Source organism: Panthera onca, chromosome E1 (assembly GCF_046562875.1).
Source record: "Panthera onca isolate mPanOnc1 chromosome E1, mPanOnc1 haplotype 2, whole genome shotgun sequence".
Taxonomy (NCBI): Eukaryota; Metazoa; Chordata; class Mammalia; order Carnivora; family Felidae; genus Panthera; species Panthera onca.
Window position 1 is genome coordinate 59,515,140 of NC_138352.1, and position 19,726 is coordinate 59,534,865.

The 19,726-nt window shown below is 42.3% G+C and overlaps 1 protein-coding gene across 1 annotated transcript in view; it reads left to right on the forward strand.

The window, feature by feature from the left end:
• The window catches only part of DBF4B (DBF4B-CDC7 kinase regulatory subunit), a 60,204-nt gene that overhangs the window by 17,901 nt on the left and 22,577 nt on the right, over positions 1-19,726 (forward strand). The window contains exons 3-4 of the mRNA XM_081791313.1: positions 5,652-5,717; positions 17,645-17,799. Coding sequence (XP_081647439.1) covers positions 5,652-5,717; positions 17,645-17,799 — 221 coding nt within the window. The remainder of the gene's footprint in view (positions 1-5,651; positions 5,718-17,644; positions 17,800-19,726) is intronic.

The following is a 19,726-nucleotide window of genomic DNA, read 5'->3' on the forward strand; positions in this document are numbered from 1 at the left end:
AGCCTGCTTGGGATTTTCTATCTCCCTCTCTCTGTCCCTCCTCTGCTCACGTGTGTACACTTTCTGTCTCTCTCTGTCTCAAAATAATAAACTTAAAAAAAATTAAAACCTCATTTTCTGTTAGATAATGTTATCTTCCTTTTAGAAATGAAAAAGCTAAAGATCAGAGAGATTCAGTCATTCAATTCGTGCAACAAATATTTAGTAAGCACCCACCAGGTTCTTCATTTTGGGCAAAGAGCAGTGAGGGAAACAGGAAAGGCCCTTCACTTTATTGTCTTGCATTCTGGCTGGGGAAATATAGACAACAAACCGGTAAACAGATAAGATACTTTCTGAGAGTGTTAAGTGCTGTGAACAAAATAAGCCAAAGTGGCACACCCGGCAAGGAATGGGGGAGCTACTGTTAGGTTGGATGGTCTCCGCAGTCCCATATGAAAAAGTGAGATTCAATCTGATGCCTAGAAGGAAAAAGAAGAAATGGGAAATGGAGCTGTTAGTGCAAAGGCCCTAAGGCAGCAACAAGTTTGGCTCATTCAAGACACTGGGAAGTTTGGGGGGGCCTGGGTGGCTCAGTGGGTTAAGCAGCTGACCTTGGCTCAGGTCACGATCTCCCGATTCACAGGTTCGAGCCCTGCGTCGGGCTCTGTGCTGACAGCTCGGAGCCTGGAGCCTGCTGGGAATTCTGTGTCTCCCTCTCTCTCTGCCCCTCCCCTGCTCACGCTTAGTCTCTCTCTGTCTCTCACAAAAATAAACATTAAGAAAAAATTTTTTTAAAAGACACAGGTAAGTTTGGTCAGGGGAGCAAAGAGGGAAAGCCGCTGGGTGGGTTTGAAAGGGAGGGTAGTTTGGTGTTATTTGTCAGTCAGGATAAGCTAGGTTCGCAATTCTGAAATTGGTTCGCTTTGGTTTCAGCCCCCTATTTTCTTTTTTAAAAATTGAGGATTCCAAATAGCTTTTTTTATGCATTTATCAGTTGTCTGTTGCTGTGTCACCCCAAAATATGACTTAAAACAACACAGGCACTGATTTTCTCTGGGTTGTCTGTGGGCCTGGAACCTGGGAGCAGCTTGGTTGGGCTTTTCTGACTTGGGATCTCTTGTGGGGTTGCAGTCATCGAAAGCTTAGCTAAGGCTGAAGAATCCATCTTGCGAGATGGCTCCATCACAGTAGGGGGTGCTGCTGTTCGCAGGAAGCCTCCATTCCTCTGTCTCCACAAGAGCCTCTCCACAGCATACTTGAGTGTTCTCAGGCCATGATTGCTGGCTTCCCTCACAGCAGGTGATCTAAGAAACAGCAATGTGGATGTTGAAATACTTTTTATGATCCCGTCTCAGAAGTTGCACATCATTATTTCCTCTAATGGTAACTCACCCTGTTTGATGTGGTCACGACTACCAGGAATTGAATATCCTTACAGGCCATCTGGGGAGACTGGCCACCACAATGTTGTAGAGGCCGTTTTTAGGCAACAGGCTTGAACGATGGAAACCTGAGTAAGGTAGAAGAGCCCAGGGTGACCCCAGTGCTCTGGCTGAATACAGAGAGGCCCAGCAGGCTACCCACCTCAAAATATCCATAGGCCCTAACTAACCAATGGGCTATTTACAAGCAGGCACAGTTACCAAAAAAGGGAAAATTCCACAGGTCTTCATACCTCTTCACCTTCTCTCTTTAAAAACCGCCTCCAGCCACTGCCTCGTTACCAACAGCCTCTCCTCTGCTGTCTTGCCCACCGCTCCCTTGTAGTGTATTTAATAAATTGTCTCCTTTGTTCTGCCTAGGGTGAATCCTTCCACTGCCTGTGCCCCCCGGCCCTCATCCTATCAGAATGCCCCACATTTGGGGGCCCCTATCCAATTGAGAGAGACACCACAAATGGGGGTATTTTTCAATTTAAATTTATAAATCGGGGTGGTTCAGTCAGCTAAGTGTCCCACTTCAACTCAGTTCATGATCTCGTAGTTTGTCAGTTGCGAGCCCCGTGTCCTGTCAGCCTCTCCACTATCAGCTCAGAGCCCGCTTTGGATCCCTGTCTCCCTCACTCTTTGCCCTTCCCAGCCTGTGCTCTCTCACTGTCTCTCTGTCTCTGTCTCTGTCTCTGTCTCTGTCTCTCTCTCTCTCTCAAAAATAAACATTAAAAATTTTAATTTATACACAGAAAGATTTTATATATTTGAATATATACTTAGAAAATAAAATCTGTGATATTTACCACATTAGAAATTAAAGTTTAAAAATGTTGATTGGGGCACCTGGGTGGTTCAGCGGGTTCAACTTCAGCTCAGGTCATGATCTCACGGTTCCCCAGTTCAAGCTCCGCGTTGGGCTCTGTGCTAACAGCTCAGGGCCTGGATTCTGTTTCAGATTGTGTGGATCTGACCTTATCTCTGACCCTCCCCCACTCACGCTCTAGTTCTCTCTCAAAAAAAATTAAAATTAAAAAAATAAAAATACTGTTCATTTAGGGGCATTTGGGTGGCTCAGTCAGTTAAGTGTCCAACTCTAGATTTCAGCTCAGGTCATGATCTCATGGTTTGGGAGTTCGAGCTCTGCGTTGGGCTTATGCTGGCAGTGTGGAGCCTGCTTGGAATTCATTCTCTCTCTCTCTGTCTCTCCCTCCCTCCCTCCCTCCCTGTCTCCTCCTCTCCACTCCTCACGTTCTCTCTCTTTCTCTCAGTAAGGAAAAACTTTAAAAATATATTGTTCATTTAAGAATAAGTCCATTATGTGTTAACTTAAATAATGCATTTTTAATGAAAAAATATTTTCCAAAACAAAAATAATTAGAAGAATGGCATTGTTTCTAATATTTTAAACAGAAGAGTGTTAGATTCTTACTTTTGCTTCTGCATACTCCACTAAACATTCATGAGAGAATGAAAATGAAAAATGGAAAATAATGTTTCTGTGTTATTACCAAAATAGTTTTGACTTCATGGAACCTTCTGAAAGGACTGTGCTACACTTTGGGAACCTTGGACTTGATTATGATATAGTAACAAATGATACCAAAATCTCAGTAGCTTAAAATAATAAAGGTTTATTTCTTGCTTATGCTACAAATCTATTTGGGGTTGCCCCTGGTTCTGTTCCCTGTCATCTTTACTCAAGAACTCAAGCTGACAGGTCAGCTTCTAGCTAGGACATTGCCTGACATTGTGATGGGATAAAAGAACTTGGTAAATGATCCTGTCTCTTAAAACTTGTGCTTGAGGGGCGCCTGGGTGGCTCAGTCGGTTAAGCGGCCGACTTCGGCTCAGGTCATGATCTCACGGTCCGTGAGTTCAAGCCCCGCGTCAGGCTCTGTGCTGACAGCTCAGAGCCTGGAGCCCGTTTCAGATTCTGTGTCTCCCTCTCTCTGACCCTCCCCTGTTCATGCTCTGTCTCTCCCTGTCTCAAAAATAAATACAAACATTTAAAAAAAATTGTAAAACTTGTGCTTGAAAGTGATGTCATTTTTTTTCTTTTTTCATCAGCCAAAGCGAGTCACATGGCCAAGCTTTATAGTTCATCAGAGCTGTTATGTATAGTCTAGTGTAGGGAGGGGCCCCACTGGAAGGGATAAAAGTGTGTATATATGTGTATATATATATGTATATATACGTGTGTGTGTGTGTATACACACACACACACACACACACATATGTATAAATAATATAGTGCTTAGAGAATGGATAATTTGGGGTGGATGTTGGAAGGTACTCGAGTAAAAGTAGTGTTGGGGTGCCTGGCTGGCTTAGTCAGTAGAGCATGCAACTCTTGATCCAGAATCATGAGTTTGAGCCCCACATTGGGGATAGAGTTTACTTAAAAAAAAAAAAAAGAAGAAGAAGTAGAAGTTGTGTTAAAAATTGACACAGTGCTTCGGGCAAGAAGGTATGGTGGCTTGAACTAAAATGGTAGAGGTGGTCTGGTGCAAGATGTACTTTGGAGTTGGTAGAATTTGTTTCTAGAGTGGGAGTGGGGATAAGCTGAAGTAGGATAACCTCCAGGTTTTTGTCTTGAACAACTGAGTGGATTATGTGACATTTACTGAGATGGAGAAGAGTACCTGGGGTTTTTTGAAGGGTGGGACAGTGAAAGAAATGTTCTGTTTTGAATGTGTTGAGCCGGAGGTGTCCATGAGACATACAAGCAGAAATGTCCAGTATCCACTTGAATATAGAAGTCTGGAGATCAAGGGAGAGATCCGAACCAGATGTAGAAGTTCTGCAGGCATTAGCACAGAACTGATTGTAAAGCCACGGAGTTGAATGAGGTCTCCTGGGAAGAAAGTGCTAATATGGAAGAGAATAGGACTAAGGGCTAAAGCCTTGGCATGCTGCAACATTATAGGTGGAACAATGGCTTCAGATTCAGCAAAGGAGATTGTGGAGCCATTAAGGGAAGGTGCAGGCTGGTAGAAATAGGAGCAAAATGAAGAAACTGGCTCAGGAAGGAGGGAATAGTCTCCTTTAATGTTCCAGAAGTTGGATCAGTTGAGTACAGCAAAGTGACCATAGGATTTGGGAACGTGGAAGTTACAGTTGACCTAGACAAGTACAGGTTTAGTGGAGAGGTGAGGATCACACTAATCACATGAGTTGAACAAATGAGGAGACACCTCTTTTGAGAATTTTTTTTGTTGGGTGGGTAAGTGGAGAAAAGGGAGGGAAAGAAAGATGTGAAGATGAAATGATGTGTATGTGAAATTTTTTTGTACATGCTCCGTGATAGGCCTATTTTGTTATTATCGAACTCCTAGGAATTTCAAACCAGCTCAGTGTGAAGAATCATGAAAACTAGGCTACCACTAGTCCTCAACTTCCTGTCTGTAAAGGGGCAGAGTATCTCCACCCAATGAAAAGCCAAGAAATGAAGGGAAGGGACGGATGGAGAACGCCGGCCGGAATAGGAAGGGAGAAGGGAGGTTTTGCTGAGGTTAACGTTGACCTCGCAGGGCCACCGTAGGGCAGACCCTCGCAGCTATTACGCTGTATTAGGGGCGGGGCCGACAGGAAATTTAAACCCGAGCCGCGGCCCAGGGCGCCTGGAGACTGGTCGTGTACTTGCGGAGAGGCCACGGCCACTCGGTCGTTTGAAAAAGCTCATGGAGCCCGCGAATACACTACGGAGACCTTGAGGAGGGAGCCAGGAAAGGGTACGGATGCCGGGAAGGGGAAGATGGGGTAAGAAGGAAGGTGGAAGGAAGGGGTTAAACGAGTGTAGAGAGGATAAGAGATCGGGAAGGTGCACAGGAATTGGGGAGCTGATAGGGGCAGAAGCTGAGGAGCGTAGAGGGGCCGAGAAGAAGGGCTTACTGGCGTTGAGGAGGTAGAGGTCTAAAGGTGGCAAGGGACTGAGGGGACAAGAGCCTGGAGGGAAGCACGGGGATTGAAATACAAAAGGGGTGGCCAAGAGGCCATGGGAGTGAAGGCGCAGAGTTCTAGAGGGGGCGGCGGGATTGAAGGACAAGAGGCAGGGGAGGTGAGATGAGATATGGATTGTGATGGAGTTCAGTCTTCCTTTCCCCACCCCACCCCCCTCCCCGGGAGCCGCGCTGGGGGGTTTGCAGGAATTGGGAGGCCGGGTGTGGGGGTTGGGGGAGAGGGTAGTAGAAGGTCGAAGGCTAATGAAGGTGGTTCTGATGCTGTTTTGTCCTTTCTCAGGTGACGGCAAATTCTCAGAGCTGCAGAGTTCTATGGCTGAGAGTAGGCTCCAGGCTCCTATCGTAGGTAGGTAACAGGTCAGAACTAGGGATGCGAGGTCGAAGTTGGTACTCCTGCACCAAGTCTTTTGGGATGAAAATCATGGTCGAGAATTGTTAGCGCTATTGAGGTTTCCTAATTACTTAGTGGCTTTGAGTGTGTGTATTTGGAGGGATGGCATGAATCACTTAGGAATTCATGGTAAAGGTCAAATAAGAGCTTTCAGTCTGATATTACTAACAAGATTAGCAGATGGAGAGTCAGGATAGAGTACCTTATTAAGCTCATATTCATGGTTATTTTTACCATAAACCCACCGAAATAGACAAGTATTGCAGCCATACTCACTTCCGTCACTTCCCTCCCCTCCCCTAGTTTCTTCTAGTTTTAGTTCTAGATTGTTAGAGATACAAGCTTTGGTTGCCTTTGAAACAGAAATACACTTTACTAAGTTATTTACTCTTTGTTTGCTGGAGGACTTTCTCCAAGAGTGTTTTCAAAAGGGGGCTTTATGTGATAAACTTTCTGAAGCTTGTATGCCTGAGAATATCTTGATTTCTTCTTTGTGTTAAATTCTTGAGTCAAAGTTTTTTTCCTTCAGTATTTTCTTCCTGCAAAAAGTAGATGTTGTTGGGGTGCCCAGGTGGCTCAGCAGGTTAAGCACCCTACTTCAGCTCATGTCATGATCTCACCGTTTGTGAGTTACGGCCCCACATGGGGCTCTCTGCTGCCAGCGCACAGCCTCTTTCAGATCTTTTCTCCCTCTCTCTCTCTCTCTTTGCCCCACTTGCACGCATTCTCTCTCTCTCTCTCAAAAAAAAAAAAAAGGTGTTGTTGATAATTGATGTAGGTCTGATTCTTGTTTCTTTGTAAGTGATCTGCTTTTTTCTTTTTTTTTTTTTTTAATGTTTATTTTTTATTTTTGAGAGAGAGAATCCCAAGCAGGCTCTGCATTGTCAGCACAGAGCCCAACGTGGGACTTGAACTCATGAACCCGAGATCATGACCTAAGCCAAAATCAAGAGTCAGATGCTTAACCACCTGAGCCACCCAGGTGCCCCCTTGGCCTACTTTTTTTCATTAGAAGATTTTAGATGATTATCTTCATATTTGTTCTTAAAATTCACTGTAAAATGACTATGAAATTTGAAGGGTTTTAAAAAATTTTTATTATAGTTTTATGGTTTCATAATTTTAAGAGGCTAGGTCTATGTCTATGTCTCTGCCTCTCACACACCCGCCCCCGCCTCCTGTTTCCTACTCTCTAGAGTGCCATTGTTTACAGCTCTTACAGCTATTTCTTCTAATATTTACCTACTTATTTCTAAATAGCATGCCCATACTGCCTTTGTTTTCTTTTTTAATATTTAAAAAATTTTTTTTCTAATCTTTATTTATTTTTGAGAGAGTGAGCAGGGGAGAAACAGAGAGAGAGGGAGACACGGAATCCAAAGCAGGCTCCAGGCTCCAAGCTGTCAGCGCAGAGCCTGATGCGGGGCTCGAACCCACGAACTGTAAGAGCATGACCTGAGCCGAAGTCAGACGCTTAACCGACTGAGCCATCCACGCGCCCTTTAAGATTTTATTTTTAAGTAATCTCTACACACAACATGGGGCTTGAACTCACAACCCCAAAATCAAGAGTTGAATGCTCTTCCAACCCAACCAGCCAGGCGCCCCTGCTTTTGTTGTTTTTAACTTAAATTATATCTGTTGACTTCCTAGTATGGAAAATAAAGATTTTTTTTCTGTCTCCCCACTTAGCACACACAAACACACACATTTTCCTCCTTTCCTCCTCCTAGTGCATATGTAGTCATCTTTGGTCATTTATTTATTTGCAGTATCGTGATTATGGTTATTCACAGATGACCCATGTAGTAAACTAGGAAATATGCTTCATTTTCTGTTTTTTTTTTTTTTAATGTATGTTTATTTTTGAGAGAGAGACAGAGAGAGAGAGGAGAGAGACACAGAATCCAGAGCAGGCTGGTTCCAGGCTCTGAGCAGTCAGCACAGAGCCTGATGTGGGGCCTCGAACCCACGAACCGTGAGATTATGACCTGAGCCGAAGTTGGACGCTTGACTGAGCCCCAATATGCTTCATTTTCTTTTTTTTTTTTTTTTTTAATTTTTTTAACGTTTATTTATTTTTGAGACAGAGAGAGACAGAGCATGAACGGGGGAGGGGCAGAGAGAGAGGGAGACACAGAATCGGAAGCAGGCTCCAGGCTCTGAGCCATCAGCCCAGGGCCCGACGCGGGGCTCGAACTCACGGACCGTGAGATCGTGACCTGAGCTGAAGTCGGACGCTTAACCGACTGAGCCACCCAGGCACCCCAATATGCTTCATTTTCTATGTATGATCCCTAATTCATGTTCAGACTCTTACCAGAAGTATAAGCCTTCCCTCAGTATTTTCACGCTCATCTGAGAATCCATCAGTTTCTTCTTTGTCTGGAGAACATACCTTCTGAAACCATTTATCTTAGTACTCTAGTCTGGTCCAGCTGAGCGCTAGGCTTGTTGCACTGATTTCATTCTAGAAACTCCCTTCATTGTTCTGGGGATTTCCCTTTGTTTTTCCTGTGTAGGATCCCCTCTATCATAAATTCCTATGTTTTTCTCTCTACATTTACTTCCTCATCTTGATAGAGTACCCCTTCTAGTATAGCTTCCTGAGAAAGGGTACTAGACAAATTTTTCAAGACCTGCAAGTCTTACAGTTCTTTATGTTAACTTATATTTGAATGATAGTTCAGCTGGTTAAATAGTTCTAGGCTGCAAATAATTTTTTCCCCAGAATTTTGAAGACATATTCCACTTTTTTCTTTTAAGTGTACAATCTTTTTGTTTTGTTTAATTTTTTATTTTGGAGGGGGAGGGACAGAGGAAGAGGGAGAGAGAGAATCTTTTTTTTTTTTTTTTTAACGTTTTTTATTTATTTTTGAGAGAGAGAGACAGAGTGTGAGCAGGGGATGGGCAGAGAGAAGGAGACACAGAATCGGGAGGAGCTCCAGGCTCTGAGCTGTCAGCACAGAGCCCAAGTGGGGTTTGAACTCACAAACTGTGAGATCATGACCTGAGCCGAAGTCGGACGTGGACGTTTAACTGACTGAGCCACCTAGGCGCCCCGTGGAGGGAATCTTAAGCAGGCTCCACACCCAGCTTGGAGCCCAACTCGAGGCTCAGTCTCATGACCATGAGATCATGACCTCATCCAAAATCAGAGTCAGACGCTTCACTGACTGAGCCACCCAGGTGCCCTGTTGTAATTTTTAATTCCAGTATAATTTACATGCAGTATTCTGTTGTTTCATATGTACAATATAGTGATTCAGCCACGTTCCACTTGTAGTTTGTAGTGTGGGGCGAAGTCTGATTCTGTGAATATTTCTACCTTCCTCCTGACACAACAAAGGCCTAGACAGGTCTGTCTCTGAACCATCCCTGTCCCCATCTATAGCATTATTGCCATCTAGCAGCAATATGATTATTGTGTGTCTTTTTTACTTCCAAATTAGTCATTATTATCATTATTGTTTTATACAGTGATTGTTTAGAGTTATACATATTTTTGGCAAATTTTTGGCATTTAAGTCCTTCCTTGTGGGTCTAGCTTCCTTCATCCCAAAGTACACCTCTGCGAAGTCCTTCAGTAAGAAGTGGTTGGGGAATAAATGGATTTTCTTTGTTTGAAAAATGTCTTTATTTCGCCCTCATTCTTGAATAATTGCCCAGTCAGATATAAATTCTAAGTTGACATTTGTTTTCTCCCAGCATTTTAAATACTTATTTTAGTGAAATAAAACATTTAATAATTTAATTATTTTATGGTCTACAGTGACCCTAAAAGCTTCTATTCGAAGCTGTTGGGGATCTAATTTTGCTCTTTATTTCTGCTGATTCTTACCCACAGTGGTTTGTTTCCTTCATGTGTTTTATAATGTTGGAGGGTGAGTTAATGTTTGATGATGCTTTATATGAGGAAATTTTGGGAACCCTGAGCTAAGCTGTGCCTCTAGAATTGATTTGCATTTAGTTACTTGAAAGTATGCCAAAGGTGTTAGGAGCTGGGATTACTTTTTATGTTAATTTCTCTGTTTGATGGTGATGGTAGTGGATTCTTAGACCACATAAGTAATGTGAATTTGAATTCCAAATTCTTGGGAGGCCTATGGTTATGAATTCTCAGAGAAGACATTTTTCTTGCAGAGCCAGGCTAAGAAAGTATTCCTTTTAAAAGGTCTCTTGGTGGATGGATTATTTTCTGATTTACCTTTTCTCCTAGATTCATGTGGAATTTCTCAATTCTAACCCCTCACTCTAGGCAGGTGCAAGACCTTATCTCCTGATCTCCTGGGCGTGTCAGGCTCATCGGTCCCAAACCCTTTGCTTTTAAGCCCACAAACTCCCTCAGGGCAGTCAGCATTGGCTTTCCCCACTGTGGTTTTCAGTTTTCTCATTATTTGGGGGCATTTGTGGAATCTTACTTATTGATTTTGTGAATTTAGCAGTTAGGTGGGATTTGTATTTATATTTTAACTGGTATTTTTAGATATTTTGTATTAGAAAGGCTTTTTTTTGTTTTGTTTTTAATGTTTATCTATTTTAACAGAGAGAAAGAGAGCATGTGGCGAGGAGGGGCAGAAAGAAAATCCCAAGCAGGCTGCACACTCACTGTCAATACAGAGCCAAACTCGGGACTCGATCTCAGGAACTGTGAGATCATAACCTAAGTGGAAATCAAGTCACACTTAACCCACTGAACCCCTGTATTAGGAAGGCTTTTAAATTACTGGTCTCCAGTATTACCTGAAATGAAGCCAAAATCCTGTGTTTTGTGGGGTTTTGTTTTGTTTTGTTTTGTTTTTTCCTCTTTCTCCTTAATGTCCTGAAATTTCTTGACAGTGTGCCCTGATGGGGGACTTTTTCCATTCATGGAGCTGGTACTCGGTGGAAACTTTCATTCTGGAAACTCCTTTTCGTTCTGCAACATTTCTTTCTTTTTTTTTTTTTTTTTTCATATTATACATTTCTAAAAAGTTTTTCTTTTCTTTTTTTTTAAATGTTTATTTTTGACAGAGAGAGAGAGAGAGAGACAGAGCATGAGTGGGGGAGGGGCAGAGAGAGAGAGGGAGACACAGAATCTGAAGCAGGCTCCAGGCTCTGAGCTGTCATCACAGAGCCCCGATGCGGGACTCGAACTCACAGACCACGAGATCATGACCTGAGCCGAAGTTGGATACTCAACCAACTGAGCCACCCAGGCGCCCCAAAAGTTTTTCTTGTGTTTCCTTTTTTATACTTGTCTATGTGTTTATGGAACGCAATGTATTCCTTTATCTCTCTGAGGATATATAGGGTATTGTTTTTAGGTTTCTTCTGCTTTCCTGTATTGTCTCTATTTCCTCTAAGCCTTTTTTCTGTTTGGTAGTTAGATTTCTTGTTAGAAGCTTTCTTTAAATATCTGATCTTTGATTACCCATTCATATTTAAAAGTGAGGCAATGAAATGCCAATTGGAAGGGGGTTATCAGTTGGTAGATTTCATTGTAGGTAATCATGCTGGAACCTGGCAATTTTAGGGGGGGAGGGTGTCTTTTTTTTTTTTTTTTTTTAAGTTTATTTTTGAGACCGTGAGAGAGTACACAAGCAGAGGAGGCGCAGAGAGAAAGAGGGGGGACACAGAATCCGAAGTAGGCTCCAGGCTCTGAGCTGTCAGCACAGAGCCCCATGTGGGGGGAGCTCAAACTCACGAACCATGAGATCATGACCTGAGCGAAGTCAGACGTGTAACTAACTGAGCCAGCCACGTGCCCCTGTCCTTTTTTTTTTTTTTTTTTTTTTTAAATGTTTACTTATTTATTTTGAGAGAGAGAGAGTGTGCCAGCATGGGGAGGGGCAGAGAGAGGATCCCAAGCAAGCTCCGCACTGTCAGCACAGAACCCAACTTCAGGGCTCAGTCTCACAAACCATGAGATCATGACCTGAGCCCAGATGCTTAACCGACTGAGCCACCCAGACACCCCTTGGGGGATATCCTGTATTTCAGGCTGCTATAACAAAACATGGTAGACTGCGTGGCTTCAACACATTTATTTCTCATATTGCCAGAGGCTGGTAGTCCCAAGATCAAGATACCAGTAGATTTGTGTTCTTGGTAAGGGCTCGCTTCTAGCCTTGCACATGACTACCATCTCACTATGTGGTTCACATGACCTCTTCTTTGTGCCCTCATGGATGAGAGAGAGCGCGCGCGCTCTGGTCTCTCTTCTTGTAAGGACACCAGTCCCCTTAGGGGAGCTACACCCCACGATCTCACCTAAACCTAACTACCTTCCAAGGGGGTCACTTCCTACTACTATCACATTGCGGGTTATAAGTGTGGTTGTCCGCATTCTGGGAGTTCATTAGGGGATGAGGTCTACAGGTCTCACCGTTCATTATGTGGACATCCTCTTAATCTTCTGTGTTTTCACTGGGACTTTATCCCTGCTCTCACCTGTGCTCAGTTGCCTCTAGTCCAGGGGTTTTTCATTCTCAGCATTATTGACGTTTAGGATGAGATAATTCTGTTTGCAGGGGTTGTCCTGTGCCTTATACAATGTTAAGCAGCATTCCTGGCTTCTATCGGCTAGAAGCATACCCCCTAACAACCAAAAATATTTCCAGACATTGTCAAATTTCCCCTGGGGGCAAAATCTCCTTCAGTGAAGAACCACTGCTGTAGATGTATTTATTTATTTATCTATCTATCTATCTATTTATTTATTTATAAGTGGATTCCTTGTTCAACGTGAGGCTTGAACTCACGACTCTGAGATCAAGAGTCACAAGCTCTACTGACAGCCATCTAGGCACCCCACCATTGCTGTAGTCTTCTGCCAGGGTAGGGGAAGGTTCTGGGTATCTAGCTGTTCCTTTGAAAAGCTTCCAGGTTATATAACCTCTTTTCAGCCCCCCATTTCACTCCAGCATTCTCTTCTGGTCCCTCCAGTTTCAGGGCCTTTCGGCTCCAGCTTGCTTCTCGTTGGCCTTAGATGCCACTTTCTCTGGTCTCCTGCCTGTTTTCCACTCATCCATCTGCTTTCCAGCTTCCACAGTTTAATGGCATCTCTTGTCTCTTGTCATCTTCTTGCCAGTGTCTTTGTCCATTTTTATTCCTTTTTTTTTTTTTTTTTGGTCATTTTTAGTAGGATTTAGGGAGAGAACAAAAGTTCTCATATTCCTCCTCCATATTTATTCAGAAGCCTAGACCATTGCTTCTTCAAATATTTTCTTCTCCATTCTTTTTTTCTTTCCCTTTGCAGCCCCTCTGTGATGTGGCTTACACTTCTATTTCTGTCCTCTCCATTTCTTAATTTTTCAGTTGTCTATTTCTTTATCTCCTCTCGATACTTTCTGGAAGGGTCCCTCCACCTGAGCTAGTAGGTCACACTGTGTTACAAGAATTAACTCCCATCTATTTAGAGTTTGGTTTTTTCCCTGTTCATTCTTCACTTTGAAGAAAGTTCAGACTTAGACAGAAATTTCAAAAACACGGGGTTCCTGTATACTCCTAGCCCAGCTTCTCCCAAATACTTACATCTTATGTAACCATAGTACAATTTGAAAACTCAGGAAATTATAATATTGATAAAATATTAGTTAATCTACAAATCTTATTCAGATTCTACTAGTTGTTTCCCGGCATCTTTTTTTCTGGTTTATGATCCAATCCAGAATCACGCCCTGCTTTTAGTTGTCATATCTTCTTAGCCTCCCTTCTATTTGGGAGGAGGTCTTCTTTATTTGTTGTTCATGACCTTGGTACTTCAGAAGGACAGAATACCCCTCAATTTGAGTTTGTTCACTATGTCCCTGTGGTTGGATCTAGGTTGTGCATTTTTGACAAAGAAGTGATGTTGTGCCCTTTGTAGGATGTGGTGTCAGAAGGCACATGAGTGGCTAAGGCTCATCACTGGTCACGTTAACTTGATCATTTGATTAAAGTGGTGTCTGGAAGGTTTCTTCAAACATAAGTTACCATTTTACCTTTTAATAGTAAGTATCTTGAAACTATACAAGTACTGAGGTTTATTTATGTATTTATTTTTTTACTCTGATCATAAATGATCTTTACTGAAGCATGCCTATTCTTGTAGCTCAAAACAAATATTTTAAAAGAATGATATACCTAATAAAAATTGACATGAGTGTTTTATTTAAAATTATTTTAGGGAAAAAAATAATAAAAAAATAAAATAAAATTATTATAGGGGCACCCGGGTGGCTCAGTAGGTTCAGCAGCCGACTTTGGCTCAGGTCATGATCTCGCAGTTCACACGTTCCAGCCCCGTGTCAGGCTCAGAGCCTGGAGCCTGCTTCAGATTCTGTGCTTCTGTCTCTCTCTGCCCCTGCCCTGCTCACCTCTGTCTCTCTCGCTCACAAAAATAAATTTAAAAACATTAAAAATTTTTTTCATAAATAAAATTATGTTAAAAACAAATAGACATTTAGAAGATATTTGTCATTTTAGAAAACACAGGCAGTAAGAATTAAACTAACTTTCCAAACTCACTGCCAGAATTAAAATTGCGTATCACAGAAATGTTTAATAATAAATATTGACCAACAGATTATAGCACAAAAGTTGAATAAATAAAAGCCTTTCTGATTCTTTTACCAAAAAATCATGAACTGTTGAATTAACAATAGAAAGTTCACATTAACTTCAGAAAAAAAGGGCATCTACGCAAAGCAGTCAAGGTGATCTGTAAAATGCAGTGTTGTGTTTACACTGTGTATGATCAAGTGAATGCAATAAATTACTCTGGAGGACTTTTTTTTTTTTTTTTTTTTTTTTTTTTAGTATTTATTTTTGAGAGAGAGCGAGTGAGTGCGAGCCGGGAAAGGGCAAAGAGAGAGGGAGACACAGAGTCTGAAACAGGCTCCAAGCTCCTCACTGTCAGCACAGAGTCTGACATTGGGCTTGAACCCACGAACTGTGAGATCATGACCCGAGGCAAAGCCGGACGCTTAACAGACTGAGCCACCCAGGCGCCCCTCTATTATTTTTTTTAATGTTTATTTTAGAGAGAGAGAGTGTGTGCTAGTTTAGGAGGGGTGCAGAGAGAGAAGGAGGCAGAGGATCTGAAGTGGGCTCTGAGATGACAACAGAGAGCTTGAGGTGGGGCTCCAAGCTCCCGAGCCGTGAGATCATGACCTGAGCCAAAGTTGGACACTTAACCAACAAAGCCACCCAGGTGCCCCACAAATATCAAATTAAAAAAAAAATTTTTTTTAACATTTATTTATTTTTGAAAGATAGAGAGTGAGCAAGGGAGGGGGAGAGACAGAGGGAGACACAGAATCCGAAGCAGGCTCCAGGCTCTAAGCTGTCAGCATAGAGCCTGACGCAGGGGCTCGAACCCACAGATCGCAAAATCATGACCAGAGCCGAAGTCGGACACTTAACTGACTGAGACACCCAGGCACCCCTAAAAATTGTTTAACGATAGTTTTTTATTGAGGTATGATTCATATTCTATATAATTCATCCATGTTGTTAAGTATTTAAATATCCCCTCAGTACGATTATGTGACACAATTTACAATATTTGATTTACTGCATATGGACTGTCCAAAGGGGGTGGGTACTAATTATTATCACTCTTTCAGAAGTGAAGAAATAGAGATTCAGAGACACTAAGTGAGATTGTGATTTGCCTAGAGTTACACAGCTAGTAAGAAGCAGAGCAGGGACTCACAACAAGGTCTCTTCTGTGAAATGTCAAGGTGACTTTCCAGTATTTTCTGTCTCTGAACTAGGGCTTTCAGGAAGAGAGAGATTTAGGGGGCCAGAAGGTAAGTGCCTGAAGGTCAGGTGCCCGCTGAGGATGGGAAAGCAGGCTCTGGTTTTGGGGGAATAAGGCTGAAATGTAAGTCAACATCTCTTCCCTAAATAGTTCCCAGTCTGATGGGGAGTCCAGGGGTTCATCCTGAAGGAGTAAACAAGAATATGAAGCTGAAAAATACTAAGAGGAAAGATAATAAGTAATGTGGAACTCAGAAGAAGAAAGACACTGAGGAGGTGCAAATGAGTCTGACTGGGCAGTAGCAAGGAGCGATGCAGGAATTTACGGAATCAAGGAGTTTTAGGAGATTTATAAAAATATCTGTTCCAAACCCCTCATTTATTTATTTTTTACTTTCTAATTTTTTTTTTTTTTACATTTGTTCATTTTTGAGAGACAAAGCATAAGCGGGGGAGGGGCAGAGAGAGAGGGAGACACAGAATCAGAAGTAGGCTCCAGGCTTCAAGATCTCAGCACAGACCCCGATGCGGGCTCGAAATCGCAAACCGCGAGATCATGACCTGAGCTGAAGTCAGACGCTTAACCGACTGAGCCACCCAGGCGCCCCTATTTTTTACTTTCTAAACGGCCAAGTCAATGACCCAGTTTTTTCAAAGTTTATTTATATACCTTGAGAGAGAGGGAGAGAGAGAATCCCAGGCAGGCTCCACACTATCAGCATAGAGCCCAATGGGGGCTCAAACTCACGAACTATGAAATCTTGACCTGAGCAGAGATCAAGAGTCAGATGCTTAACTGACTGAGCCACCCAGGCACCCCTATCTCTTCAAGCGTTAAGGTTTTTTTATGAAAGTTTTCAATCCTGCAACAAAGTCTAAAGACTTTTACGTTGAGCATTCATATACACACCATTTAGATTTTATCATTGACATTTTAATATATTTATTTTATCATGATGGATTTCTTTTAATGTTTATTTTTGAGAGAGAGGGGAACAGATGATCCAAAGCAGGCTCTGCACTGACAGCATCGAACCTGTTGTGGGTCTCAAGATCATGAGATCATGAGATCATGACCTGAGCTGAACCCGATGCTCAACCGACTGAGCCACCCAGGCGCCCCTATCATGATGGATTTCTATCCATTATATTTTTGATACATTTCAAGTGATTTGTAGACAGTACCTTTCTCTCTAAATAATATAGCATGCATTTCATTGATCAGAATTCCATATGTATTTATAGGTTTTTCTCTTTTATATACAAAGAAATGCACAAATCTCAAGATTATATTCACCAAAGGGTTGGGTTTTTTGTTTTTTGGATTTTTTCTTTTTTTAGCTTTATTGAGGTGTAACTTACCCACTATAAAATTCATTTGTTGTATGCTTTCAGTGATTTTTAGTTACTTTACAGAGTTGTACATCTAATACAATTTAATTTTAGAATATTTTCATTACCCCAAAAAGAACCTCATGCCCATTTTCAGTCACTTCTTATTCCCACCCTCGGTCTTAAGCAACCACTAATCCAATTTCTATTTCTGTATCTTTTCCTTTTCTGAACATTTCATATAAATGCAATCATATAATATGTGGTCTTTGTATCTGGCTTTTCTGACTTAGCATGTGTATGAGATTCATCCTGGTTGTAGCATTTGTCAGTGGCTCGGGTTTTTTTTGTTTGTTTTTTTGTTTTTTTATTGGCCCAATAATATTCCATTGAATGGATACACCACATTTTGCTTATTATTTTATTTACACTTGAATTATTTCCTATTGGCTGAATGAATAATGCTACTGTGAACATTCTTATACATGTTTTTATCTGGACATACAGTTTCGTTTCTCCTGGGTTTATGCCCAAGAGTGGGATTGCAGGGTCGCATGTTAACTTTATGGTTAGCATTTTGAGAAGCTGCCAAACTATTTCCTCAAGTGGCTGCACCATTTTAGGTTCCTGCCATCCACGTACCAGGGTTCTGATCCCTTCACATCTGGGCTTCATGAAGGTAGGAACGAACGCCAGTCCCAGGTTCATCTTTATGTGCCCAGGGTCTAGCGGGGGCACACCACAGAGGCTGTCGTTGAGCGTTGTTCGGCTTGCGTGACTCTCAGCCCATGCTTCTCACTTTGTTCCCTTTTGTTCTTTCCTAGGGGCTCAACTGGAAGTTTCCAGTTGTCTGGAAAAATGCCGGATGAGCTCTGCAGATGCCGGGAGGCAGCCCTTCTCTGGAAAGTCCTTTTATCTGGATCTGCCTGCTGGCAAGAGTCTCCAGTTTTTGACGGGGGCCATCCAGCAGCTGGGTGGGGTATGTAACCTGCTTGTGACTTGTGATATCATGTGCCTCTGTGGGTTATCGGGCAGGAGCTGGAGAGGGATTGTATCTGTGACTTCTAGGTATTTGATATCTTTGCTTCTGGACTCTTAGTTTTCACAGCTTCATTTTATTATTATTTTTATTTCTTAATATCTATTTATTTATTTTGAGAGAGAGAGGTAGAGAGCGAGCAGTGGAAGGGTGGAGAGAGAGGGAGACAGAGAATCCCAAGTAGGCTCCCCACTGTCAGCATGGAGCCCAATGCAGGGCTCGAACTCACGAACTGTGAGGTCATGTCTTGAGCTGAAATCAAGAGTTGAAGGTTTAGCACCCAGGTGCCCCTTTTTTCACCGCTTTCTTGAGATGTAATCCATATACCATACAGTTCACCCATTTAAAATATACAACTCAATGGTTTTTGGTGTATTCACAGAGATATGCAAGCTGTGTGAATACACAATTTTAGAACCTTTTCATCACCCCAAAAAAGAAACCCATACCCATTGTCGGTCACTCCCCATTTCTCCTCAATACACCCAACCTGGGTAACCCACTCCTCTACTTCTGTCTCTATTCTTTTTTTTTTTTTATGTTTATTTTCCGTGTAGCTATATGATCATGAATACATTTTTGATTACCAACGTTTTGCCCATAACCTTAAAGCATTAGCACTTTGCTCTCGTTATTGTCCCTCATGTTATTTGTAATGAGAATATATTTCTTTGAGTGGATTATTAATTTACCTAATGGTTACTCTGTGGACATTGAGATTATTTCTAAATTTTAACTCTTTTATATAACACTGGTAAAAAACTTCCCGTAAGAAGCATTTGCTGTATTTGAGTCCTTTAAAATATTTTTAAGCCATGTGTGTGCCGCGTGGCACTTTTAGTAAGGGGTTGACATGGGGAACTCTCGAATTTCGAAAATAGGATGATAGTGCTCGGCTCCAAAGGGGCGGGCAACTAGGGAAATGACTTGAATAAGCTTGGAATGCAGAGGCTCTTTTCTGTCAAATGAACAGAAGCTCAGGAATATAGAGGCTTGGCAATGGGGAACGTACCAAGTGTTGATTAAACACCCAAACTGGCCCCAAATTACCTTTTGAACTTTTAGTCTCTTCTATCATTTAGCCTGTGCTATGTGAAAAAACCACCCCAGAACTGGGGCGTAAAACAAGTTATTTCTTACTACTCTGTGGAGCAGCTGGGTGGTTTCTCTGCTGGTTTCATCAAGGCTCCCGCCTACAGCTGCATTTGGGTGGAGGGTCAGCTTGGCTGGAAGGATGGAGTTGACCTCACACATCTGGGAGTTGGTGCTGGCTGCCTCTCTATGGCTTCTCAGGTGTCGTTTGAGAGGCTTCTTGCATATGTTGTATATACGCGTAACATCATACGTATACAGTATATACAGTATATATAGTATATAAGTACACACTTACGTGTATACAGTAAGCTAGACCAGCCTGTTGACATGGCGGTCTCATGGTAGCTTTCTAAGAAGGTGAAGGGAGAAGCTACACGACCTCTTGAGACGCAGGCTCTGGAACACGTTTCACTACATTGTATTGTTCCAGAGGAGTCTGATTGAAGGCGATGGAAGAGGGGGCTCTGCCTCCTGATAGGAATAGCCGTCACATTGCAGAAGAGTAGGCAGACTGGAGTGGGAGCCACATGCAGCCATCGAACCGTCGGCCGCGTTTATATAGGACAGTCATTGTCCTCCTCCCCCCCCCCCCCCCCACCATTTGTTTTTGCCGTATTACAGAACATAGGTACTCTCATTCAAGCCATAACTTTAAAGATTCTTTTTGTGATAAAACGTACACAACATAAGATGTGCCATTTTAAGCCTTTGTAAATGTACAGTTTTCAGCATTAATTACATTCACGCAGCTGGGCCGCCGTAACCACTGTTT